At 41.6% G+C, this 27,471-nt stretch overlaps 1 protein-coding gene across 4 annotated transcripts in view; it reads left to right on the forward strand.

Moving 5' to 3' along the window:
- RCL1 (RNA terminal phosphate cyclase like 1) overlaps window positions 1–27,471 on the forward strand; it is a 57,064-nt gene that overhangs the window by 27,287 nt on the left and 2,306 nt on the right. Inside the window, exons 8-9 of one of the 4 annotated variants that reach the window (XM_073345255.1) lie at window positions 9,907–10,010; window positions 17,007–18,357. In XM_073345255.1, the coding sequence (XP_073201356.1) occupies window positions 9,907–10,010; window positions 17,007–17,157 (255 nt within the window). In that variant the 3' untranslated portion in view covers window positions 17,158–18,357. Of the gene's footprint in view, window positions 1–3,473; window positions 3,701–9,906; window positions 10,011–17,006; window positions 18,358–26,668; window position 27,471 lie in introns of those variants that run through there. The other 3 variants (XM_073345257.1, XM_073345256.1, XM_073345258.1) reach the window with 3 other exon arrangements.

Raw genomic sequence — 27,471 nt, forward strand, 5'->3', positions numbered from 1 at the left:
ATTAAGAGAATGAGATTGCTGCAGGGTCAATGCCCAGAAACAGAAAAGGAAAGTCTTTTAAGTGTGAAATGTTACCAGAGATACAAGAGAGTTGTAATGTGCATCCCAGCAGAACTACTACATGCTGTATTTGAAAATCCATCTGTATTTTGCTTTAAAAAAAATAAAATTGGTTGCTTAGCAGTTGTCGACTTGCCCAAAATAACCATAGTGATTAGGCCAAAGGATGACATCTGAGATGCTGCCTTACTGCACAAAATTGAAGTCATATCAGGCACAGCAGAAAGCCTCCCTGGACTGCTTTGTGCGGGGATTCATGTTTTCCCTTCCTGTGCTCAGGGAACCTGTTTGAAAAAAGCCTAGGAAGCACTTCGTGTGATGCTTTTGAGACATAGCTATGCCAGACTGAAAGAGGACTTCAGGGCCATTGGGTTGGTGGCCTAGTGCATGTCTTCCAGCTGAGGGAGCAGCAGTGTCAGGGCTTCCTCTCTTCAGCTGGACTGGAGGCATTGGTTATCTAGCTCCCTCAGCCTCTTGGGCCCAAGATAATAGGAAGAAGATACAGCATGTATAATGTGTTTATAGTAGACTGTCTGAATGATGGGTCTGATTTGTGGTTAATATCAGCAAAATAAGTGAAGAGGAGGAGTGCAAGGGTGTACATGAAAGCCTCATTTGGAATATCTAGATCAGCAGTTCTCAACTGGGGGCCTATGGTTCTCAACTGGGGGGCCACAAGCCGCTTTCAGGGGGGCCACAAAGCAGGGCATTAGACTGACTGTGGCCCAGGGCAGAAAGCTTAGAGCCCCAGACTCCCTGCTCCTACCCCACGGCTGAAGCCCTGAGCACCCTCCAGCTGAAACCCTGAGGGCCCACCCCCTCTGCTGGGCCCTGGCATTTTTATAGCATGGGGAGCCTTCAGAAAGAAAAACGTTGAGAATCTCTGCTCTAGATTTCAGTTCTAGTCACTAGTTCAGTGAGGCTTCACCAGTGTAATAAATGGCACTGCACACCTGTCATCAGAATTGGCTTGTGCACTGTACGGCAGCATTTTAGTCATGCAGAGCATTATGTGTATGAATAGTTTTGAGTGTCTGGATCATAAGGGGCAGATACTGTATCTTGCTGTCTGTGACGTTCCCTTCTGGTGTTATCTGGACCGGTGATCTGCTAGGCCTCCCCGGTCCTTGACTCTCGGAGCCAGCCTTACCCTGCTGTGCTGTGAGAACCCCCACTCCTGGGCCGTTCACGCACAGCCTCAGGCGTGTAAGCTGCTCCCAGCTACTTGCAATCTAATGACACTCGCCAGTATCTCTGGTTCCAGACACAACCCTAGGAACCTCCATCTTGCAGTGTCCAGTTATGCCCACTGGATGCTGCAAGCATATATAAGTTCATCAATTTAACAAAGAAATTGATATGTACCAGGCTTGTTCTCCCAAAGGGAGTCTCTGACACACTGCAAACCAAACACACTGCTTCAGGTAGAATAAACAAACAGATTTATTAACTAGATTATAAGTCAAAGCATAATAAATCAGATTTGGTCAAATGAAATAAAAGTAAAATGCATTCTAAGCTGATCTTAACACTTTCAATGTCCTTACAAACTTAGATGCTTCTCACCACAGGCTGGCTAGTTGCTCTTCAGCCAGGCTCTCCCCTTTGACCAGTGGTTCAGTCGCTGGGTGGTGGTGTCTGTAGATGTAGGCGGAAGAGAGAGAGCATGGCAAAATGTCTCTGCTGTTTATTATGTGCTTTCTTTCCTCTTGGCTTTGGCCTCCCGCCCCCCCTCCGCCCCCTTTCAGAGTCCTGTGAGCATTACCTCATTGCAGTCCCAAACTGCCCAAAGGAAGGGGGTGACTTCCTCCAGGGTCTAACAGATTCTTTTGTTGCTGCCTAGGCCAGTGTCCATTGTTCCTGTGAGGCTGGGCTGGGTTTGTCACATCCATGCCCTGAATAGGTGTGAACTGCCTCCCTGTTCTTGGAGAGTTTTTGCCTGAGCTTGTTTTAAGCTAGGAGGGTACATTTTCAGCCCCATAACTATATACATGAAATTATAACCTACAACCTTACTATATCATTACTGTAACAATTACTATAACAACATTATAACAGCCATGCTCAGTGCATCATGAGCCTTCTGAAGATACCCAGCATGACACACTTTGCATTGGATACCACGCAATCATTTTATAAAGATGAACATGGGGGTGTAGGGTGTCCCACTGAGGTGCAGAGCGTCACACTGTCTTGTCTCTCTCTGTTTGTTTGGGGTTTTTTGCATGGTACTAGGAAGGAAATCGCTGTTTTAGAGAGGATAGCCCTCTAAGTGTGCTCTTTATCTATTCGAGTTGAAAGGATCCTCTATACAAAATACAGGAGGAACTTTGTTATATCTGCCTAAAGTAAGATAATATCTTATCACTATCTGCTTTAGTCAATATGGTTTTTGGGGGAGGAAATGAGTTTACAAAACCTCTCATTTGGTACGTGTACGGGATGGAATTATGTATTAGAAAGTAGCCAAGGCAGCATTTGAGTAAGTAAATTGCATGTATTTCAATCTACCACAAGCATACTTTTTGTATTCACTCTAGAAAAACCTTGTGTGTGTTAAACTGATTTTAAATGACTACTGTTCAACTGTGCTGAATTCTCACGTGGATAATAGGCTTTCAGTCTTACAAATGATTCAGCAATTGCCCTCTTATTTATAGTTTCTGATTAACAAAGAGTGCTTATCCATTTTAAGTACTTCAAATGCACTCTGAAATGAGAGAAGAAACTACTGGTGTTGACCAAAGGTAGCCAGCTCTTATGAGGCATGCATGTACAGAGTGTATTTAGTGCTGAAAATTTAATTTAATTGGAAATAGAGAAAACTAATGTCACTGTGAGAGCTGCCAGATTAGATTGAAGTATAGTTGCTGTGGTGATAACTCAGTAAACTGTTTCTTGAATATATTGCAACTCACCTTAGGCTATGCATTTCAATGTTTAACTTGCTTATAACTTTCTCAAGTATCTCCTTTTGGGCTGAAATCTTCCATACTTGGTCTCAGCTAAAAGGTTTTTTTGTTTTTTGTTTTTTGGAGGGTTGTTTAAGTTTGTGAAGAATCTGTTAATCCATATGAGTTAGGCAAATGGGCAAAACTTATTTTCAGTTTTAACATAATACCTTAACTGTTCTCTTCATGTGACCGAACTGTAAAATGTGCAGCCTTAACCTCTGGCTAGTGCACAATGAGGAAATCACTCAGTATTGTATGCTGTTGATCGCACCACTGTTACCCTTATCACCTAGATCTGTATTCAGAAGGTCATCCGTGACTCCTCCCTTCAAATCCAGACAGCAATTTAATCCCATTGCTGCTTTTCCACAGTGTTTTAAAAAATCTGGTCCTTTGTGTCCATGCCTACGGTAAATCTCTCATCAGCACCCCTATCATATTTTGTCTTTTCTCCTACAGACTCTTCTGCTTCGGTCTTCTGATTCTTCACCTTATCCCCTTCCAGTGCATCAAAAATGATATTTCTTGTCCCTGTTTCTGTGAGGTACCTAGCACATACTTGAGAGCTCAAAATATTAACAGATAGCTGAGGAGGAAAGGACTAACTGGTTTTTCACATTTACCTAGCATGGGCAGTTACCAGTAACACTAAACACAGTGTTGGCTAGACGCTGGGAACCCATGCCAGAAATGCAGAAGATTGGACTTCACTTGTATGGGGGCGTGTCTGAGTCTGCTTGCCTGTCCACTCCACTGAATCAGGCTCAGAACTCTCGAGTAGTTTCTGTACTTTATTCCTAATGGCTTAGATGCAAGGGGCAATATGCAGTCTCTATCTCCAAACAGTGATGGTCTTTTGAGGGATGTTATGAGCCAGGCAGTCATTGGGGTACCAGGCACTGTTACAGTATTGGCATGTTTCTACTGAGTGCGCAAACTGGGTGCTAGCCTACAACATACTGATCTGAGTGTACATATTTTTGAGAGTGCAGCTAAGGCCATTCATATTTGAAAGCTTGGGGCTTTGTAAGTGTGTTGCAGGGTGGGAGGGGGACACAGGGCATGTTGGGGACGGGGGGAGGCCAAAGCCTACAGCAACAGCATTACCTACAGCAACAGCTACTTCTAGTACTTTATTTACAAAAGCTGAATTGCAAATCTTATTCCTCTGTTTAAATTCTTAAAACCCCCACTTTGAGTCTGCTGCACCATGGAAACACCCTAGAACCCTTCAGATGATAGGAAGAATCAGAAATCCAATTTCCTATCAAACCCTTATTTCCACATGGCTTCCCAGCAGCAGTGGCTATTTTTTTTACTTAAAAAGCAAATAAAACCACCTAGCGCTTTGTAAATTAAAACTACATGTTATCCAGTCACTAGGGAGACTGCTCTGTTAATCATTATACCCCCCCCCTTTTTTTTTTGTTAAGCACCCAATAATGTACCATGTTCCTTGCAAAATAAGTGGAGACGGGCTGGCCCGAAAATTGTATGTTCTAATAACTTAGCTGATTGCCAGCTATGCCTTAAGAAAGAGGCAATGCCATAAGGCAGAGCAGGAAGGTAGCAAGGCTCTCAGAGCAGAGCAGCAGATCAGATGTCTGTGTGTGGTGGCACTGGTCTGAGGTCCAAAGCAGTGTTTGAGAGAGGAATAGGGATTGTTGGTGGGTCAGGTGACCCCTTTGTCCTTTTACCCATTAAAGGGCTGATGTGAGCTGTGGGTGAAGTGGCTAATTCTGGCATGGTCTAAGCTATGGGGCTGTTAGCTAAAGCAGCTTTAAAATTCTGTTTTCTAACCTAGTTATGCCACCAGTGTGAATGGGGCACAGTTCTAGGGAATCTTTTAAGACCAGGTCCTGACCCAGGGCAAGACTCATCCCTGAGTTACTCTGGCCTGGGCCTTCGTAACCCAGGGATATGGCAGAAAGCCATAAGAGGGGCTCCAGTGGCACAGCCCTTCTCTGGGGGCCCTCGGCTCGCTCAGTCCAAGGAGTGGTTGGTACCTGGTAGGCAGCACACTGAATGCATACCTTATCACCCACCTGGGGGTGGCAGGATTCTTATGCAGCCCCAGCTACACTCTAAAGCTGCCCACACTCAGGAAAGGCAGCAGTGCAAACACTCTGCCCTTTTCTGAGTGAGAAATTTTTTTCCTCTCTGCCCCCGATGCATGCATCCTGCTTGATTAGGGTTGAACCGAGCCTCTAGACTCGAGCAATTTTCAGAAGCTGTTTTAAAAACATAAAACCCTGTCTTCTGTGACTTTAGCACCATTGGACAGAGTACTTCATAGGAGTAATAATTGAAAAGTTTCATCAATAGACAGTACTCCTGACAGCTGCTTTTCCCCTGCTTGTTTGGGTTTCTTAAAGTGGTGGAAGTTTCATCAGTAGACAGGGCCCTGGACTGGGACTCTGGAGGAAGAAGTTCTAGGCCAGCTTTGCTGCTTTTGTGGTGCAGGCAGATCAGTTCACCTCCCTGTGCTTCTGTTTCCCCTTCCATCCTTTGTCCATCTTGTCTATATAGTTTGTAAGCTCTTCGGCACAGGAACACTCTCTCACTGTGTCTATCTGGCATGTAGTACAGCGGGCCCCTAATTTAAGTTGAGGCTTTAAATGGTACCATAATACAAATAATGAGCAACAGTGATCTTGGTGGCCTTTAGTAGGGATCTTATCACTTTCCCCATTATTTTTGGGAGAGTTTGGATTTAATCTGAAATTTTCAACAGAAAAGATCTCTCTTGAATGTAGATCCATATTCAAGTGGTTAAAGAGGGGAACTAGAGTAGTCATGGCCATTGAAGTGTAGGAACGTGGCATAAAATTTCATCAGCCAGTCAAGGTAGAAAAATCAATGATTGGAAGACATATTCCCATGTTGAGCATAGCTGTAGCAACAAGTATGTAGAGAGCAAACAGCATTCTCTATGGAGAGGAAGAGGAATGAGCTGAGGAAAGAGAGCCTTAAATATACACCCCCATGTGCCCTCCAAAATATACATCCCAACAATTATGTAAGGCTCATGCTGTATTGAAGCCCTCTTCTGCTGCACAGATTGTTTCTAAAGCAAATGTTAATGGGGAGATAATACGCCATCTTGTTCTGTCTGAGCAGCTCTTGTACACAGCTAAGAGTTGAACCAGTTGAGGGGGAAAGTCGTAGTTTTTTTCTGTGTGTGGAGATCAGGTATCTATTTAGTAAAGTTGGCTAACCCTGCTTGTACATTTAACAAGAGAAAAACTACATGACTTTTGGCTAATTGTTTTGCTAGCTATACCACTTACATCATTCAGATCAGTGACTAACAATCAAATTGTTGCTGAATAGACTAGTATTTTTTTAAAAAGCTTAAATAACGATAGTCAATCAAATATAGACGGAACATCTGGCAATTATTTGAAAATAAATGGTGTGAGACAAATGCCATGTACTCTTTACCCTTTTAGTCATCCAGCCTGCACTTCGTTATTTCTGTACCATTCTGTAACTGCAATAATTGAACTGCAGGCGCTTGGCCTTTTTGCTGTTTCATGTTACCTTTGTACTCTCCGGGCTGAATAAATCCACTTCAAAAAGTTACCAATAAACAAAACCGAGTGCATTGGTCAGCAGAGGTTGGACAGAAGTCAGTGAAGGTAAGGTCAGAAACGTTCACTGTTTTGAGAAATCATTCACAGGCAAAAGCTAATGTAGATAGAGGAGTTGGGCTGTAAACCCTGAAGTGAAAGGAGCATCATTTCATTGTTTCTCCATTTCACATTCAAATTAGTTGTAAACGCTGATGTAATCGCAAACTGCCAGGGTCAGTGCAGGGCAATTTCAGAGCTCCTTACAAAGCCATTTTGGAAGGGTCAGTGTGCAGCCTTCTTGACACACATGCTCAAGAGCCCAAAAGTCCAATGCCCAGCTAGCTGTGGGGGGTTCAGCACCCCAAGTGTAGGGCAGAGGAATAAGTAATGTCAGCAGAACTTGGGGGGAGGGGTTGGAAGGAGTGTTAATGGAAGGAGTCTAGTATACAAATGAAGTTACACCCTCAAAATCTCCAAATCAAACAGCTGTCCATGATCACGTTGTCCCAGTGTCCTGCTTTCTTTGCATTTCCTTTCAGTACAGAATCCAAATCTGTGCTGATGTTTGCAGCCCTCTATGGTACTGCATCTCGCCTCTTCCTCCACACCCACATCCTCCCTCTGTGGGGTAGAGATGGTACAGTGTTGTCGAACAATAAACTTTTAGTAACTGTTTTCCCAAAAGGTTTGTAAGGGTCCTTCCTTCCACCCTGTCATTTTGACGAAGCCAATTCAGCACTGAAGTCATCCCATTCGTTACTGTTTTCTACTTTGGGAATTTTTAATTGGATGGTGGTGGTAAAATACTCTCTTAGAAAAATAAAATAAAAGGAGCAGATGTTGCTTGCCATGTGGCTGAACGGTAATAGCTCTAGTATGTAATTGCATGTACAAAGTTTTTGAAATGGTTAATTTGGTTTCCTCAAAAAAACATTTTGGAGAGCCTATTAAGGATCTGATCCAAAACCCGCTGAAGTCAGTAGGAGTCCATCCACTGATGGATGTGAGTTTTCGATCAGACTATCTATGAGAGAGTCCAAATTTAATTTTATGCCAGATTTTTCTCTTGCATTTGTTTGACTAGCTGTATTTGGTAATAAAAAAGCTAGTCTCGTTTCCAACTAAGCGAGAAGATAAAATGTATCCCCTTGCTCAAATGCAGAACGCTGCAAGCAGTTGCAGGAATGGCTTGTTGCTATGTATTCATTATAGTTCAACCCTGTTTGTTAGAAACATTTCAGGGCCATCAAAAAGTAAGGGATGAACAGTCAGTTTGCAATTTCTGGATAAACTGCTCATGCTAGGAGGAAATGTGAGATTAGGATAAATGGGGTTTTACTGTGTAATCTGGTTTGGCGTGTATCCAGAACCATGCTCCCTGCTTCTAATTATCAAAAGAAAGAGTTTTTCCGAAGTAAAGTTTAAAGGCTGCAATTATTTCCAAGCCATCTAGACTCCCTTGATTAAAGGGATACTATTAACTAGTTTGGGAACAAAATTTAGGTTATTTAATTATTATTATTATTATTTATTATTTATTAATAATAAAGAAAACAGAATTTTGTAAACCCAAGTCTTTAAAGACTCTCCCAAAATGTCCAATCAATTTTTTGTTTGGATGTTAAAGGGGCAGTGTCAATGTCAAAATGACACTGCTGTCTGAAACATTTTTACTTTTTTTTTTATAGTAACTGAAAGATACGGGAGACAAATATAAAGTTAAATTATATTAATATAGCCTCTTAGCCTTAGAACATAGCACACAGTACAATACATCTAAGATAAATACGAGTTTTAAAATCAACACAACTCAATAAAATTAATACAAGTTCTTTAAAAATACAAAAACAAAAAACACAAGTTCAGCCTTGCCTCAGAATCAGTTACAACTTTAAAGTCACAGTCCCTGCAACATTATACAAAAATAAACTAACAAGGGTTAGAAATGCAGTATTTCATTTAGGTCATAAGGAGTCTCTCTTTCATATACTTGGTTGACTGCTAAAACAGGCAAATAGGGCAACCCGCTTATAATAGAAACATTGTCACAAGTATTCTTGCTTTTGAGCCAGTGCAGGCATCTGAGCCAGAAATGGGGCTAGACCTTTGTTTCTCAGGTAACTGAACAAGTTACCAGAAAGTAAGTAGTGTGGTAGATCTTCAACTTAGCTAGACCTGCATGGGCAAAACTCCTTTCTCCCAAACACGTTAGCTTCATAGTTTGAAAACAGTCTCATAAATGCCCTCCTTGACATACTTTTGTTCAAAATATCCAAATATTTCTCCAAACTATGTCTGCTCTTTGAATAAGAAAGCCAAGGGAGCAACTGCCATGCCCAGTTGTTTGCAGATATCTTCTGCTCTAAATTTAATGGAGATTCCACACTCTTGCCTACATTCCTAGCCAGGTCAAGTTGCAACAAGCCCAAGGAATGGCGAGAACAATGGACTTTCAAAAGCCAGAGGAACTCTAGGGGTTGTGTACTGCTCAGCTGTTCTCCCAGACATAACCTTGGATGATGCTGTAGATTCATATGCTGAATGCTCAGCCAATAATTCAATATAAAGGCATTATGCTTCACTCAAAACAGCGCACTCCCCTATTTCTGCCCTAAGTAAAGCTGCCAGGGTGTAATTTGAGAGGCTGAGCCTGGGAGCAAAATATTATTTTCCCACAGGGCTTTTGTTTTGCACATTTGATAGCGCTTTGTGTCATTCTACGTAGTCTGTGTTACTTGTAGTTGTGTGGATTTTTCACATAGCAACACCAGGAGGGAGAAATGTTCTTTGAAAACAGGAAAATGTGTCTGCACAACCACAATAATTGGCAGCCGGGGGTTGGGCAGATGTAATACCTGAAACTACTTTTAACTAACTTTTTTGAAGTTGAATAGCTTTCAAGGTTGTGTCCCATTTTAAACATTTACCTAAAGAGCTATAACCCAAGCATTTCAGTAATCTATTAGTGCACATGCACCTGACAGAGACTAGTCTATTTTCACTTGACCAAAATGAGTGAAATGCAAAACCAATATATTTTTCCTCTATTTACATTGTTTGTTAAATTTTAGAGATTCTTTGGGTTTTCATAATCAATAGTATTAGAAAAATAATTTCCTTACTATGCTTTTTAACTCAAGTCCCTTTCCAAATATGCCCTGTGAAGTTAGTTACTATTACAAAATCTGGATTTTATCTTTTGACCCTTGAAATGTGAGAGCTGTGATAGTTCTGTGTTTTAAGTAAACATTCCTCCATCTTTTTTCCTATTTTCTGGTTTGTATAAAGATTAATAATTAAAATGTTTGTGTTTACAGGGAGGCTGTGTGGATTCAACAAACCAGAGCCTAGTTCTGCTCCTCATGACCCTTGGACAGCCTGATGTTTCCAAAGTCCTACTAGGACCTCTGTCTCCGTACACGTAAGTTGTTCTCTTTAATTTAAATACCAAATCTTGTTTAATTTGCAATTAATAGAATAATAGGTATTTTTGTGCAGAACACTTCATTTGTGGCTATGAACAGACATATGTGTGCTGATCATTTTATGATCAGCACATCATAAGTTACTTAATGTTTATTTTTACACACTGGAAGAAGACTTCCTTACTTTCCTATTTTCCCTCAGATTCCAAGAGAATTAAACTTTCAGAGACCAGTTTGTTGTTGGTTCTTGGTCTTGGATTGTATACACGTCAATTACATTTTTGTTACCTAGCATAAGCTGTCTTGTTTTGCCTAATGACCTGTGTTGTAGCTGTGCACATAATGGAATGTATTCTGAATGGCTGACTAACACCAAGATCGTATCCAGTTCATGGCATGAGTGTCAAAGAGAAACAGCTCAAGGATGTATCTCATTGAGACACTTGGGACCCTGGGATCTCAGAACTGTTATGGATTGCATTTTATTTTTGCTTTGGCCTTTTTTCTAACAGTTTTTCAAGGTCTGTGGCAGTTACCAGTCTGAAGAGAGAGAAGTGCTGTGTTTTCCCCCAATGTTGGTTGGGACACAGAAGGGCAAAAGGCATGCTGCTTTCCTATTACCATAGTTGGCTGATGAACAATTGACTAGACCAAAGCAGTTACCAGAGATTGAATTGATCAAACTGTGCCTCTTTAAGGGGAAGGGGAGAGATGTGTATGTGCGGGGATGATATCAAACAATTAGAACATGAACTGTCCTTTTTCGGTTATCATGGTACCGGTGCTGTATATGTGAAAGGTACAGTACTGTGATAACTGAAGAATGATGGTGCCATCACATGAGAACTACAAACTGCATAACTGCTAGCAAACCCTGATACCTCAGAAACCAACAGATCCACCAGAGTTGTGTGGAAGGGCGTTTGTATGGATTTTGAGGGGAGCAATGGAGGATTATCTTTATGGAAGGGGTGAAGTAGACCATCACAAGGTGAGTATCTACTTAGTGTTCCGTAATATCATCCAACATCGGTGATTAGAGTGTAATAATCTGATGTTTTACAGTTTTTTAAACCACAAAGTTTGTAAAGCAGTAATTTTTAAGTGGACTGATTTCAGCTACTTTAGCTCTTGTAACGGTAGTGCAGAGTTTTGGCAGCGGAGGAGGATTTCTATTGAGATCAGCACGTTTCATGTGAGATCATGTGAGGTTTCTTTTTTCTGTCTGCAACTTCTGTGCTGCTACCATCTAAGGGTTGAGAAATCAGTCTCCACAGCTACTGAGCATAGATGCATGAGACATTTTAAAAAATAACGCTGAGAAGCAAAACGCTATTGAGTTCCGCTCCATTTCCCCACCCCGCATGTCCCCGTCCAACTGATTGCTGCTATGTTAGTCGCGTCTTGAATTTAGCACCTTCACACTGAAAAATCCCAAGCTACGTATTTGATAAATGATATTTACAGTATAGTTCCCTTGTCTAGTGCAGTGCAGCTGGTGGATTATGGTGTTGGGAATGAGAACAATGCCTTGGAATAGGTCCCTTCCCCTGACCCCATGTGAAGGAGGACTCTACCAGGTTAATTGGGGGGAGGGGTGCTCACATGCCAGGCATGCCACCTCTGGCTCAGTTACTGACGTGGTTCTCCTAAGTAAAATGGGCTGAAGAAAAGATACATTGGCATAGAGCCATATAGATCCTTCCTCCACATTCATAGTCCAGATTCCACAGAGTCTAGGAGCCTTTCCCTTTGCCAAGACAACTTTAAAATCAGAAGTGGGGCACTGCTGCTGCCATACCACGGATTTAGGTGTGTGCAATAGTGGGATATTAGATGGGGTGGGATCTGAGTTACTACAGCAAATTCTTTCCTGGGTGTCTGGCTGGTGAGTCTTGCCCACATGCTCAGGGTTTAGCTGATCGCCATATTTGGGGTCGGGAAGGCATTTTCCTCCAGGGCACATTGGAAGAGGCCCTGGAGGTTTTTCGCCTTGCTCTGTAGCATGGGGCATGGGTCACTTGCTGGAGGATTCTCTGCTCCTTGAAGTCTTTAAACCACAATTTGAGGACTTCAATAGCTCAGACATAGGTGAGGGGTTTTTCACAGGAGTGGGTGGGTGAGATTCTGTGGCCTGCGTTGTGCAGGAGGTCGGACTAGGTGATCATAATGGTCACTTCTGACCTTAGTATCTATGAATCTGTGAATCCCAGATCATACAAGGTTAGGATGTTTTCACAATTTAGCATACGCTATTCAGCATACAGTTGTGTCATGGGGAGGAGGTGGCAACCACAGCACACAGTGAAACAGCTCAGGAGACCAAGAGGAGAGAGGGAAAGGGAAGTCTTACTCCTGCCGGAAATGGCCATTGGGAAAAGGAAAGGGGAATTTATCATTCACTCTGGGGAGGATTCATAGACTTTAAAACCAGAAGGGACCACCATGATCGTCTAGTCTGACCTCCTGTACATTGCAGGCCATAGGACCTCACCTACCCACTCTTGTGATAGACCCCTAAACTCTGGCTCAGTTATTTAAAAGTTGTCACCGATGGAAAATCCATCACAACCTTGCTTAATTGTTCCAGTGGTTAATTACACTCACTGTTAAAAATGTACGCCTTGTTTCCAGTCTTGAGTTTATCTAGGTTCAGCTTCCAGCCACTGGATTGTGTTATACTTTTTCTCTGTTACAACAAAAAGCCCATTATCAAATAGGTGTTCCCCATGTAGGTACCTATAGACTGTAATCAAGTCACCCCTTAACCTTCTCTTTGTTAAGCTAAATCAGGGGTTGGCAACCGGCGGCACGCATGCCAAAGGCAGCACGCAAGCTGATTTTACTGGCATGCTGCTGCCAGCTGGAGTCCTGGCCACTGCCCCTGCTCAGCCTGCTGCCGGCCTGCAGTTCTGTCCACTGGTGCAGTGTATTAAATTTCTCCTCGTAGGAATGTACTACTTGAGGAGCACCAGGACTGAGCCGTAAGTAGTACACTGTAAGTAGCACATTCCTGCGGGGAGCAATTTAATACACTACACCTGGCCCCGCTCAGCCCGCTGATGGTCTGGAGTTGTTAAAATAAGTTCTCTCACCCCTTATCAAAAATTACACTACAATTAGCTTAAAAACTTGAAAACGTGAAAACTTTGTATATTACAGTAATTGTTAAAAAATGTATAATGTTAAGAAATACATAGGGTTGATGAAACAAAGTAGTTGTACTTAGGTGCCTATGCTTAATTTGTGTTTTCGATGATTTACCTTCTAAAAAAATCTCGCATGTCTCGCACCCCCAGAAAGGGCATCTCGGACCCCAGGTTAAGAACCACTACACTAAACTGATAGATCTGCATTTTAATTTAATTTTAAATGAAGCTTCTTAAACATTTTTAAAACCTTGTTTACTTTATATACAACAATAGTTTAGTTACATAATATAGATTTATAGAGAAGGACCTTCTAAAAACGTTAAAATGTATTACTGGCATGCGAAACCTTAAATTAGAGGGGAAAAAATGAAGACTTGGCACACCACTTCTGAAAGGTTGCTGACCCCTCAGCTAAATAGATTGAGCTTCTTGAGTCTGTCACTGTAAAGCATGTTTTCTAATCCTGAACTCATTCTTGTGGATCTTCTTTGAACCCTCTCCAATTTATCAGCATTCTTCTTGAGTTGCGGGTACCAGGACTAGACACAGAATTAAATCGGCAGTCTCACCAGAGCTTGGTACAGAGGTAAAATAACCTCTCTACTCCTACTTGAGATTCCCCCATTTGTGCATCCCAGGATCTCATTAGCTCTTCTGGACACAGCATCGTACTGAAAGCTCACATTCAGCTATTATCCACCATGACCCCCAACCTTTGTCAGAGTCATTCTTCCCCAGGATAGAGTTCCTCATCCTGTAAATATGGCCTACATTCTTTGTTCCCAGATGTATACCTATACACATAGCCATATTAAAACGCATATTGTTTGCTTGTGCCCAGTTTACCAAGCAATCCAGATCGCTCTGAATCAGTAACCTGTCCTCTTCATTATTTACCACTCCCCCAATATTTATGTCCTCTTCAAACTTTTAGTGCTGATTTTGTTTTCATCGTGGTCATTGATAAAAACATTAAATAGCCTGGGTCCAAAACTGATCCCCACTGGAAACGGAGTCTCTCGAGGACAATTCCCTGTTTACAGTTACATTGTGAGACCTATCAGTTAGCCAGTTTTTGATCCATTTAATGCATGCCTTATTAATTTTATATTCTATTTTTAATCAAAATGTCAGCTGAAACAATGACAAAATCAACACAAATTCACAAAATGTTTCAGTCGACCCTAATCTGCATTTTTTGGTGGGGGGAAAACCACTTCCTGAGATCGTCTCATTGTTTGGGATTTGGCATCATGTTTTAACCAGAACAGCCTCAAAAAATAGGAGGGTGTGATTGTCTAATGGCTCCGTAATATGCACAAGGGAACATAAACTGTAATTGGCTGGCTGATGTCTGGGAAATGTGTATATATAGACATTTAAATGTTGAACAGACTCTTGTCCTCATAGTTGTGGTATTGGGGAGTAACTCAGCCTGGAGTGAAAAGATGTGACAGCAAGTTCTGTAATAGAGCTGCCTTCTTATGAAGGCAATGGTTGGATAGAAGCTGTGTTTGTGCAATATACCAACACTTCTAATGGGTTAGGCCCCTTTAGCTAGCCTTAGGACAGCGTGTCATTTGGCATCTAAGGGTATGTCTACACTACAGCTGCTACAGTGGATGGAAAGGGTTTTTCTGTCTATGTAGTTAATCCCCAAGAAGTGGTAGCTAGGTTGACGTAAGAATTCTTCCATAGGTATAGCTGTCTACACCAAGGGTTAGGTCGACCTTGCTACGGTGCTCAGGGCATGGAATTTTCACAGCTTTGAGCCACATACAAGGTCGAGCTAACCTTTTAAGTGTAAAGTAGGCCTAACTTTTACACTTCAAGCAGAAATGACTGTCAGTGAAATGACTTCTGTGGCAGCGATAATTTAGTGAACTACAGAACAAGCTGCTTTGCCCATAAAACACTTTTAAGTGCATGTGCAATTGATGTATCTCACGTCATTTCACTTTGCAGCCTCCTGGAAAGACACTGCTTCTGTAAACACTTGTTGTTTCGTTCAAGGCAGTGGCTTTTGTTTGAAGTTTGGGGAGAAGTGGAATGCTGCACACCAGGCTGCACTCTGCTCCCCCTTGCAGACTGACGAGGCTGCGCCTGGAGGTGGCTTTCATGCCTGAGGAACTGCAAGTGCATGTGGACACTGGCAGCCTCTCCTCCTCCCTCTTTTCCCTAATTTCCACCCCTCGTACTTACATGACAAGACAGCAGAGGATTAGTAAACACTGTCCCAAAGGAAGACCACAGTTCTCTGCCGTTTCCTGCCAAATTCTGTTTGCTTTCACTGCTCTCGGAAGTTTCTTGTATTGAAGAATGGCCTACTCTGCTCTGTCTCCTCCATTCCCCCACAATGTGCTCCCAGTGCTGCCACCATTTCTGGACCATCTCGCTATTGGGGGAGTGCCTTGGGACTTTCTTAGGTCTTGTGGTGCTTCGGCAGTGATTGTGTCTCTCTTGCCTCGTGCTGCCTCTGTGTCAGGAACTATTTCTTAAAATAGCATCAGGGGACACAGAACTGAAAAGGAATTTGATCTCAAAAGTGTGATCAATATAGTATTAAAGCTCTTAGGACAATGGCATTTTCTAGGCTACCTGCCAAAAGAAGGCTCAGGAGTGGTGCAGGTCTCCTCTTTCCAAAGGCTAAGCTTATCTGAGAGGAGAATCTTGGGAACCTAGCAGTTGTCCTGTGGATTAAACCAGCGATTCATCCACTTTGGTATCCTGTCTCTCTCTAACAGTGGTTGGTACCAGCTTCAGAAAAGAGGGCAAGCATTGCATAGTGAGCAATTATCAATTTTCCATTTTGTTGCCCTTCAGTTTCATTGACTATCCCCAAGGCGCATCCCATTTACCTTCTTTGTACCATTCATTATTTTTTCTGTCATATCCACTCCAGTTTGTCTCCTCTTTAGAGCTGCTTTGTTTAATCTGTTTTGTGTCTCTTCCATAGAGAAGTCTCTTCAGACCTGTACACTTGAAAAAATAGATTTTCAGGTGTAAACACATTTTTCCAAAAGAAGTCCAGAATCTGAATTCTTTTTTTCTTTTTTCTTTTTTTTAAGCGATACTGTTAGATTCTAAAGATGTGTGTATTTTAGCAGTGGGGAGCTTGTAAAACTGATCAGCTTTGTGCTTTTGAATCTGTTTGCTATATTTCCTCCCACAAAACATTTTGAATTTCCTTAGCTACCCTCAAAAGTATTTTTCAGAAATTCCGGTAAAGTTTAGCACTGAACATTTTTGGGGGGGCAGAATAGATGGGGAACTAGATTGGGAGACATGGGAACTGGATTCTGTTCTGATTATGCCACTGACCTGCTGTGTGACCACGGTCAGGTTATGCCACCTCTGTGTCTCAGTTTCCTCTCCCACTCTTTGTGTGGTCTATTTAGATTATTAACCCTTCATGGCAAAGACTGTCTTTTCATCTTTTTTTGCAGCTCCAGGCTCAGTTGGAGCCTTTATCTCGGCATTGCTATAATACGAATACAATTTTTTTCAAACCCAAACACCCATTTTCCTACCACTGTACCAAGTAGCCAGAATGTGAGAGAAGCTTTCAAGCCACACAGACCTCAAAAGCTTGTCTCTCTGACCAACAGAAGTTGGTCCAATAATAGATATTACCTCACCCACCTTGTCTCTCTAAAATCCTGGGACAGACACAGCTTCAACTACATTGCATATCTCATTGAATGTTAGTCTGTGCTCTACTTACAGGACAAGACCGCTGTGTTAACCAGATGAGTAACTGATTTGTTGAAGATCACTTCTTTTCTTTTAATAAAAAAAAAAACAGAGAGAAAAAACTCACTTGTCCCCTCTCCTTTTCAGAATTGAGTTTCTGCGACATTTGAGAAGCTTCTTCCAGATTATGTTCAAAATAGAAACCAAGCCATCTCACGAAGAGCTCCAGGGTGGAGAGAAAGTCTTAATGACATGTGTTGGCATTGGATTTTCCAACCTTAGCAAGACAATCAAATGATGAAACATCCGCAGCTTTTACGAAAATTTGACGTCAAAACGAGTACAGCAGAGATGTAGTTTAGCATCGTGCATAGAAGATGGTTGGACCTCTTCTCCTTCTTTCCCCCCAGACTAATGTGGTGGTTGCTGTATGCAACTGTCTTTAAAAGTATTGACAGTTTTACCTTTTTATGGAGGAGTTAAGGAAGGAGACCTTAACAAAGATGACCAAAAAGAGAATTGCAGAGCAAATAATTTGTCAGAATGTGTATGGGGCGGGGGGGATTACAGAGCCCCATCAAAGAAATACCAACATTGAAATAAACTGAACTCAAACTAGAACAATAGTTGTTTTTAAGTTGTACATATACAGAATTTGTCAAAGGCCTCAATACTGAAAACACTTACGTACGTAATGTTATGCATATGAGTAGTTGCATGGCCCTTCCTGAAACTGTTTGCATTTATGAGGTCAAGTGTGTACATAAGTGTTTGCAGGATCAAGGTCTGAATCTTGAGTGGGCATTAGATAAGGACCATAAGACAGTGGAAAATCTCTTACTGATGTTATGGACTTTGTTCAAGCTCAGTGAACTCCTGGCGTGGGGATATAGAAGAAATATTTGCCATTAAACTTTTTTAAAAATTGGAATATGTAAAAAGATGTTTGCCTATACTGATGTAGTTCAACTTTCTTGCTCCCGGAGGTGTGTGTGGGGGGGGCGAGAGATCTTTTGACTAGGTGTCTGATTTGTAAATTGTTTTATTTCAGATCCTTTATTTTACTGTTAGAAAAATTGTGTGGGTTTGTTTGCTTATCCAGTATTCCAAACACTCCAAAACAGGACTGTTCTGATCATTTGGGAAAGGTGGCAACACAATTGCATAGCCACAGAGTTTTGGTGGACTAAATGTATCACATCTGGGTATTGTCGTGTGTGGCGGCAATCTTTGTGGGTGAGGAGTTTGGTTGGGGTTCCTTTTTTAATGTTTGTTGGGTATCTTTCAAATTTCCAAATGATGAAATATCCCATCAGGAAAGATTTTTTTCACACACCAGAGGTAAGTGGTAGATGCTAATGCACATATGTTAGTTTAGTATTGGACTGCTCTTATACAAGGAAAAAGTAGTAAGCACATGGCCACAAATTGAAGTAGTTTTCCTCAGAATGACAACCAATGAGGATGACTAATTTAAAATAAAACTATTTCAAAACAACCACTGGCTGTTACAATGGTCATAATCCTTTATAAACTATATTGATGCAATATGCTGTGATTGATATAGTATTACACCGTTAGAAGATCATGAGAATACATCCTTATCCATTACCATTGTAAGAAATGCATCTGTAACATGATAGGTTCATGTTGGACCCACATAGGAATTCAACGGAAGGCTAGGTATATGATTAATAGTGTGCTGTAAATTATTGGAGGCAACAATACTCATTATGTACTGCACTTGAAATTGTGTTTTTTGTAGCAATCTGCCTACACATTTATTTAGAAAAATAAAATTGCATTGATTTTTCTAAATGAGGCTTTTTTCCCCCTTTTAAATTTTGTTTTCCCCAGACTAGCACCCTGAATTTTCAAAAGATAAACCGCTCCTCTAAACTGATATGAATGCGATAATTATCACCTTGGAAAACTTCTGGGAAGAGCAAAATAGGGGTGACTTTTTCTTCTGTTTTTTTAATACAATGTGTAGAAATTACTGTGAAAAGTGACAGGTTTCAGAGTAACAGCTGTGTTAGTCTGTATTCGCAAAAAGAAAAGGAGTACTTGTGGCACCTTAGAGACTAACCAATTTATTTGAGCATAAGCTTTCGTGAGCTACAGTTCACTTCATTGGATGCATAAAGCTGTAATATTTTGTACCCTGTCATGCACATCAGTGAAGGGAGCTGAGATGTAGTGTACGCCATGGCACAGCCTTGTTGATATTACTATATCTGAAAAGCATTTCATGCCTTCATTGATATTCAGGACATGTCACAAAATGCTGCAGCGTGTGTCACATGACGTAAATCATGTAACTCAACGTTTTATTGCTGGGCTGTGTAATTTATTATGTGGAATTGTGTCCTTACTCTTCAGAACCTTGATGGGGCACTAGAGTTCTATGTTGTGTGTTTTAAACTGCCAGGTAGTAACTTTTTGGTTAATTAAGAGATGGCAAGTCTAATTCAATGAACACTAGAATCTGGAACTCCAAAAGACTAGTCCCAGCTCTGCTACAGGCTTGCTGTGTAGCTTTGGGCAAAAACAGTCTCCATCTGTAAAACCTAAATATGCACCCATCTCATGGCTTTTGATTACTTGTGTAACATCTTGAACAGCTATATAATGGTTACATATTATCATTTTTGCCTCTGGGGAAGACACGAGATATTCTCATCTCAAGGTGCTGTGGGCTTGCCACTCCTCCCCCTAATGAAAATGGCATCCACAATGAGATATATGCCGCCCAGACTGTCACTTTTGAATATATTGAAAAACTTACTAGTAGAGAGTACAGCCCTGAAATTACTTGGAATTACTGGGTGGGGGGGGACAGTCTAAGTAGAAGAGTACATTGCTCATTTTGCTTGATACAGGTAAGTAGTGGGAAGCTCTTGGTTTCATTGTGAATAAAAAATTGATTCTGAAAAACACATAGCAGGACTATAGTTATTCAGACATCATAAGTCTGGTAAATACTGTTTTTGTCAGCATGATTAATCCTTCCTACTTATGCAAACAGTTACAAGACTCCCTGTCTTCTTCCTTTAATGTTAGTGAGTTTGTTGGTTCTAACCTGATTTGCCTCCCTGAAAGTTTCAGAGAGCACGATCAGACATTATTGATATCTCTCTTTTGTAAGTATTGTGTGCCCAATGCTCTTATGCCCCAGTTTATTTCAATTCATTGAATCAAAGCACTGAGACTGCACCATGAAGTATTTATCTGATTGTCTGCCTTGCATGGGTAGCCACAGATTATGGACTAAAGGTCTTGTCCTGCACCACTGAAATCAACGAAGCTTCCACATTGACTTCAGCAGAGACAGGATCAGACCCTAAACTCCCAAAATCCTGTCCTAGTATGCACTGAATTTGGTGTCAAGGCTGTGTGGCTTGTTTGGAGCAGCTCTTACTTTATTCCAAAGTGCTGGCTGGGAATATTCTCTGTACATTCCACTCCTTGCTGCTGTATGTATCCTCTGTGACAGGGTTAGCACCCAGTCAGCCGGGTATTGGTAAATTATACCCAGATTTTTTTTAAAATATATGCATCATCTTTATCTCTCCCAGTCTTCATTTGTTCACCTATGTCACATGGTGGGATGGCCCTATAAGGGAGTTGAGGGTAGCAAGTGAGTGCTGCAAGCCCCCTATATCTCTTTATCTCCATACCCAGCTACTATGAGATACACACCCAAATTATGTGTGGCATGTCTTTTTTTGGAAACTTGGGTTTTAATCTCTTCTAACCTGTAAGTACTAGACTGTAAATAAGGTGTACTGATTTACCAGTATGTTTGTTTTAATTTACCTTAGTAAAAGAACAACAATGTGCAGTTTATACAAAAAAATTTATAATACAAACCAATAACATGTCTGAAGTTTTGCGGGAAAATAAATGTCCTCCTTTGAAGTGGATTCTTTGATAAGCTACCATCCATTTATACTGAAGGTACTATATTTGGGATGACTGCTTAAACACAGGGGACCAATGATCTAGAAGTTTAAATGTACAAGATGTGATTAATAGGAGTAAAAGTACAGATCCAACCCTAGTTAAGTTACTAATTTGGAGTGATACTCAGGCTTCTGGAATCCACCTGAATAAAGATTTTGGATGGTTACAACAACGATTTTTAGAAGATGTTGAAAATTACTCTCCGCAAACATGGTGTGCCACAAGTTGACCAGGCAGCAGATTCCTAAGCAGTGAAGTAATTATGTCATAAAGTGTCCTGCGCTCAACCAAACCGTAGCATTAGAGTGTTAGCCCATAACCCCACCCAGACAAAACAACTGGTTTGTGCAGCTTGACAGTGGAATGTTTACAATGACTCTCATTTGCTCATTGCTTTAAAGGGAAATAAAATAGGGTAGAAAAAAGGCTAGGCAGTTTCACAGATCGGCCAATCTTTGAAGAAGAAGCACCAGTTCTCCAGGGCACTCTGGTAAGAACTTTATTAAAATTGATTTTAGCGCTTATGTGAATGGTGTTGATTTGGCAGCTCTACAGATCAGATTCCTGTTTATACATAGACCAGGCATAGCATGAGCTGTGGGAAGGCAATCTGCCTCACTTCTGATGGACCACTTCCATGGAGTAATGATAATTCAAGTTGTATGCTGTGACAAAGTTCCTCCTCTGTCCTGCGCTTCTTGACGGATTTGCTCGCCTCAGAGATTCATGGTGGCCCTCACTTTGGCCACTTTTGCTAGTGGCTCAAACCTGCTATTCACTCAGCTAACCTCATCACTGGCCAGCATGGGGAAAAGGAAGGAGAACAATCCCCACACTCTCTGCTGGTCCACGTAGTGGGTCGGGGGACAGGCCAGGGACCTTCCCCTCTGATGGGCTCCACAGTCCAGGTCAACACCTCCTGTATCCAATAGGGAGATGGGGGGAACCCAGGCCCGCCCTCTATTCCGGGTTCCAGTCCAGGGCCCTGTGGATCACAGCAGTCTACACTATTTCATGTAACACCTGTGTGACAGCTACAATTTCCTGGGCTACTTCCCCATGGCCTCCTCCCAACACCTTTTGTATCCTTATCAAGGACCTTTCTCCTGATGCCAGATAGCATTTGTACTCCTCAGTCCTCCAGAAGCACGCCTTCTCACTCTCAGCTCCTTGCGCGCACCTCACTAACTGGAGTGACGTCCTTTTTAAATCAGGTGCCCTGATTAGCCTGCCTGTCTTAATTGATTCTAGGTGCTTCTTAATTGGCTCCAGGTGTCCTAATTAGCCTGTCTGCCTTAATTGGTTCCAGCAAGTGCCTGAAGCCTCAGTCCAGTAGGTGGTAACCGCTTCAAATCTCTAGTGTCCATGGTTGGTTTTCACCCACCAACCTATATGTGAATTTTAAGTTGAATAAGAATTTTAATGGCCCAATTTGCCAAATAAAGAACATGAGCCTATACCTACCATATGCCAGTAAAATAGGTCTGTGTGTATAAATAACTTCCAGTTATCTGCTTGACTGGCTACGTGTGTCACAAATATCTGATTGGCACACATACATCTGGTATTTGTGCAGATACATTAGTCATGCATATAGATATTTGTGCATGCCTGTCTCTGAAGTGCTGGCCCTTGTTGCATTAAAGAAATTGGAAGATTGCCTATTGTACCAGCTTGTGGTTGCATATGACATGATGGAGAAGGTAAGTGTCACATACATTTTTGCATGAAAGAATGAATATTTTAAGAATTTTTTGTTGCAGTTTTCCAGCTCCATAACCTGCATCACTTGGCAGGGGCCTTAGAATGTTGGTGGCCGGGGGCGTTTAGAGGTGGTGGTGTTTATTTTGCAGGTTGGTTTTACCTTCATGCTTTGGAAAAATATGACAATGAAACTTCCAAAGACAACTCTTTGTCACTGAGTTAATTCCCTCTAGCAGACAAGGCTGCTGTGACTACTGCACATGGAGCTATATTGTGCCCTCCGATGGAAAAGCAGACTGCCCTCTTGGGTAGCTAGACGGGGCCAGAGGACCATGGAGGAGATAAAGGCCAAGCACTAGCATCCACATGAAATTGTGTCCTGACTCCTGGGAACACAGAAGGTGCAGCTGCTTGGATCCAAGCCACTGTAGACTGTGAATGTATATAACTCAAACTAGTGACATAGAGGTCTCAAGAAACCTGTCAAAGACAAGACATTCAACCCTACCCCAATTGATGCTAGAGGCAAGTGAACTTAATTTCAAGGCACTGAGACATATTTCTGTGCTTACAAATGATGAGATCTGCAAGTTTGCATCAGCTTTCATGATGCATTGCTTTAAAGTTCTTGCACTCTGTCTGATTCTGTATGGCAATCCCTGTGAAGTAGTTTTGCAAATCTAAAGAGAATTTTTAGTATATTTAGGAAAAAACACACATGCGCATGACCTGCTTATGCTGCGCTTTGCTATGGCAATGCTCCATGTGTAATGAAGTGTAGAATTACTGTCACAAATTGTTTCCATGTGCCATATTATGCAAACTGTACTTCCAGCTAGAGTAATCCTCCTACTACAGGACAGGCCTAACAAAGAAAATAACAGAACACCACTAGCCGTCACCTTCAGCCCCCAACTAAAACCCCTCCAACGCATTATTAAGGATCTACAACCTATCCTAAAGGATGACCCAACACTCTCACAAATCTTGGGAGACAGGCCAGTCCTTGCCTACAGACAGCCACGCAACCTGAAGCAAATACTCACCAACAACCACATACCACACAACAGAACCACTAACTTATCCTTGCAACAAAGCCCGTTGCCAATTGTGCCCACATATCTATTCAGGGGACACCATCACAGGGCCTAATAACATCAGCCACACTATCAGAGGCTCGTTCACCTGCACATCCACCAATGTGATATATGCCATCATGTGCCAGCAATGCCCCTCTGCCATGTACATTGGTCAAACTGGACAGTCTCTACATAAAAGAATAAATGGACACAAATCAGATGTCAAGAATTATAACATTCATAAACCAGTCGGAGAACACTTCAATCTCTCTGGTCACGCAATCACAGACATGAAGGTCGCTATCTTAAAACAAAAAAACTTCAAATCCAGACTCCAGCGAGAAACTGCTGAATTGGAATTCATTTGCAAATTGGATACTATTAATTTAGGCTTAAATAGAGACTGGGAGTGGCTAAGTCATTATGCAAGGTAGCCTATTTCCCCTTGTTTTTTCCTACCCCCCCCCCCCCCCCGCCCCAGATGTTCTGGTTTAACTTGGATTTAAACTTGGAGAGTGGTCAGTTTGGATGAGCTATTACCAGCAGGAGAGTGAGTTTGTGTGTGTATTGGGGTGGGGGTGGGGGTGAGAAAACCTGGATTTGTGCTGGAAATGGCCCAACTTGATTATCATGCACATTGTAGGGAGAGTGGTCATTTTGGATGAGCTATTACCAGCAGGATAGTGAGTTTGTGTGTGTGGTTTTTGGGAGGGGGGTGAGAGAACCTGGATTTGTGCAGGAAATGGCCCAACTTGATTATCATGCACATTGTGTAAAGAGTTGTCACTTTGGATGGGCTATTACCAGCAGGAGAGTGAATTTGTGTGGGGGGGTGGAGGGTGAGAAAACCTGGATTTGTGCTGGAAATGGCCCAACCTGATGATCACTTTAGATAAGCTATTACCAGCAGGACAGTGTGGTGGGAGGAGGTATTGTTTCATATTCTCTGTGTGTATATAAAGTCTGCTGCAGTTTCCACGGTATGCATCCGATGAAGTGAGCTGTAGCTCACGAAAGCTCATGCTCAAATAAATTGGTTAGTCTCTAAGGTGCCACAAGTACTCCTTTTCTTTTTCCTCCAAGTATAGTGAAGGGGGGAAAGTGATTGTGCTATAAGAGAGGGCTCCACTCTAATTAAATTAGACATGATATAGGGGGTGCAAACTTTACTCTCTCTCCCAGGACTGAAATGCTTCTGAATACAGCAAAGTACTGCACAGATTTGCTTTCCCTGTGTATCACAGAGCATTGACGCTGGTGGGAGGTTGGGGGCAGCAGAGAAGTGTTTTTTGTGGTGGACAGCGGGTGATTTAAGACTGTGAACTGCAGTGGAGAGCCCAGTGGCTGTTGAGGCTATTGCAGCTTTGAGGCTGCAGTAGTAGTCTGTGGGGGAGGCTTCCATCTCTGATTCTCCCAGTGCAGAACCTTCTTATACTGGCTACGTGTTGGGTTCAGGACTTGGCCTTTACTAAGTCCCAGGAAGCAAGCTGGAGCGATTGTACCATTTGCCCTCCTGCTGCTTACACGCAAGATTGCTGACTCTCAGTCCAAGTCTTAAATTCTCTGCAAGCTTGTATCTTGTAACCAGAGTTTTAGTGGCACCATGACAGTACTGTTCATGCACCAAATGTGGAAGGCATGTACGCCAATGTGCGCTCACTGTTGCAGGCTGTAAATATAGGCCCCTCCGTCCTGTAGGATCAGGGCCTTAATTTTAATAACCTTCATGATATATATGCAACGTGTTCCATTTGACACAATAATGTGGGTGAGCTCAGTTGGTCACTTGTGTTTGCCAACTGTGCAGAAGGTAACAGTATTCTAGAAATGAAATCCATGGCAAATTTCCCATGACGGGAGGAGCAGGATAGCCCTTTAGATTTATTTTTTGTATTGCTTCACACTCTACCTCTACCCTGCAGTCACTCTGCACTTAAATGCTAATAAAGCTCCTTTGGCCTCCCTCTATAAGGGAAAATCCTTTTGTTTTAGCAAGCTAATGCATTCCATCAGGTCAGACTGCAGTTCTGAAGGGTCATTCGTTACCATGTTCAGGACAGAGGGTCTCCATTAGTCTGTAAATGCGATCTGGATTAGGTGTAAAATACTTCCCAGAATGCTGCAGGCAGAGACGTGTGCAATAGTTTGGATTGATTGGTTGATTTGATTTGATTTTTGCTTCACTTAAGTTTAAAAAAAGTACAGCCAACTTGTTTCTGTTTTAGACACTCTTGAAGGCATCTGAATTCAGTAGGTCCAAACAAAGCTTTGCTTGACTTAGGGCTGCAGGATTTGCTTATATGTAAGTGTGACTACACAGTCAGAATGTTTGTCAGGGGAAAAGTTTCTACTAACACTGAACACAGGATCTGAGCGACTCAGTTACAGTTCATGCCTGAGTGGGTATTAGAAATGAGCATTTTAGCACAGTTTTCACCTTTTGATTTTTCGCACAGAATGGATATGTCATATATTTTCAAAGTAAACGAGTCCTACAGAGGCTAAGGTTAGAATTTGTGCCACATCTGTCCCATTCAAAAACACATTCAAGGGATTGTCATTAAGTTAGCTAAAATATGTGCATCCTGATCTTCACAGATTATAAAACCCAAAAGGATCGTTGAGATCATCTAGTCTGACCTCTTGTACTACAGAGCCCATAGGACTTCTCATAATTAATTTCTATTTCAGCTAGAACATCTCTCTTAGAAAAACATCCAGTCCTGATTTAAAAATTATCAGATTATGGAGAATCCATCACAACCCTGGGTAAATTGTTCCAGTAGTTAAGAACCCTTACTGTTAAAAAATGTTCATCATATTTCTAGTTTGAATGTGTCTCGCTTTCAAAATCCAGCTATCAGATCTTGTTAGACTTTTGTCTGCTAGATTGAAGAGTCCATTATCAAAATGTTGTTCCCTGTATAGGGATTTATAAACCATGATCAAGTCACCCCTTTACTGTCTCTTGGTTAAAGCTAACAGATTGAGCTCCTCCATGCCATTATTTGCAGATGTGTTTTCCAATCTTTTAATCATTCTCATTACTTTTCTCTGAAGCTCTTCCAATTTATCAACATTCCTGTTGAATTGAACTGGACACAGTATTCTGTAGCAGTTGCACCATTGCCAAATACAGAGGTAATACAACCTCCCTTCTCCTACTGAAGATTCACCTGGTTGTTCTTCCGAGGATCACTTTAGCCTTTCTGGCCACAGTGTTGCACTGGGAGTTCATGTTTAACTGACTGTCCGTGATGACGCCCAAATCTTTTTTGGACTCATTGTTTCCCGGGACAGAGTTCCCTGTCCTGTAAATATGACATACCTATTATGTTCCTAGATGTATAATGTTCCATTTGGCCATATTAAAATGCATATTGTTTGCTGTGCCCAGCTTAGCAAGAAATCCAGATCGCTCTGTCCTCTTCATTATTTATCACTCCCTCAATTATTGTGTCATCTGTAAACTTTATCTGTGGTGATTTTGTGTTTTCTTCCAGGTCATTGATAAAAATGTTTACATAACAAAGGCCCAGAACTGATTCCTGTGGGACCCCACTAAAAACATACCCATTCAGTGATGATTCCCCATTTACTCTTCAAGACCCGTCAGTTAGCCAGTTTTTAATCCATTTAATATGTGTTATGTTAATTTTATATTATTCTAATTTCTTAATCTAAATGTTGGATAGTACCAAGTCGATGCCTTACAGAAGTCTAAATATATTATATCAATGACAATTATCTTTATCAACCAAACTTGTAGTCTCGTACAAAAATAAATAAAGCAAGTTAGACTGATAGGATCTATTTTCCTAAACCGTTGTTGATTGGCATTAATTATATTACTTTCCCATCCC

This window comes from Lepidochelys kempii, chromosome 5, assembly GCF_965140265.1.
Source record: "Lepidochelys kempii isolate rLepKem1 chromosome 5, rLepKem1.hap2, whole genome shotgun sequence".
In the NCBI taxonomy this organism is placed as follows: Eukaryota; Metazoa; Chordata; order Testudines; family Cheloniidae; genus Lepidochelys; species Lepidochelys kempii.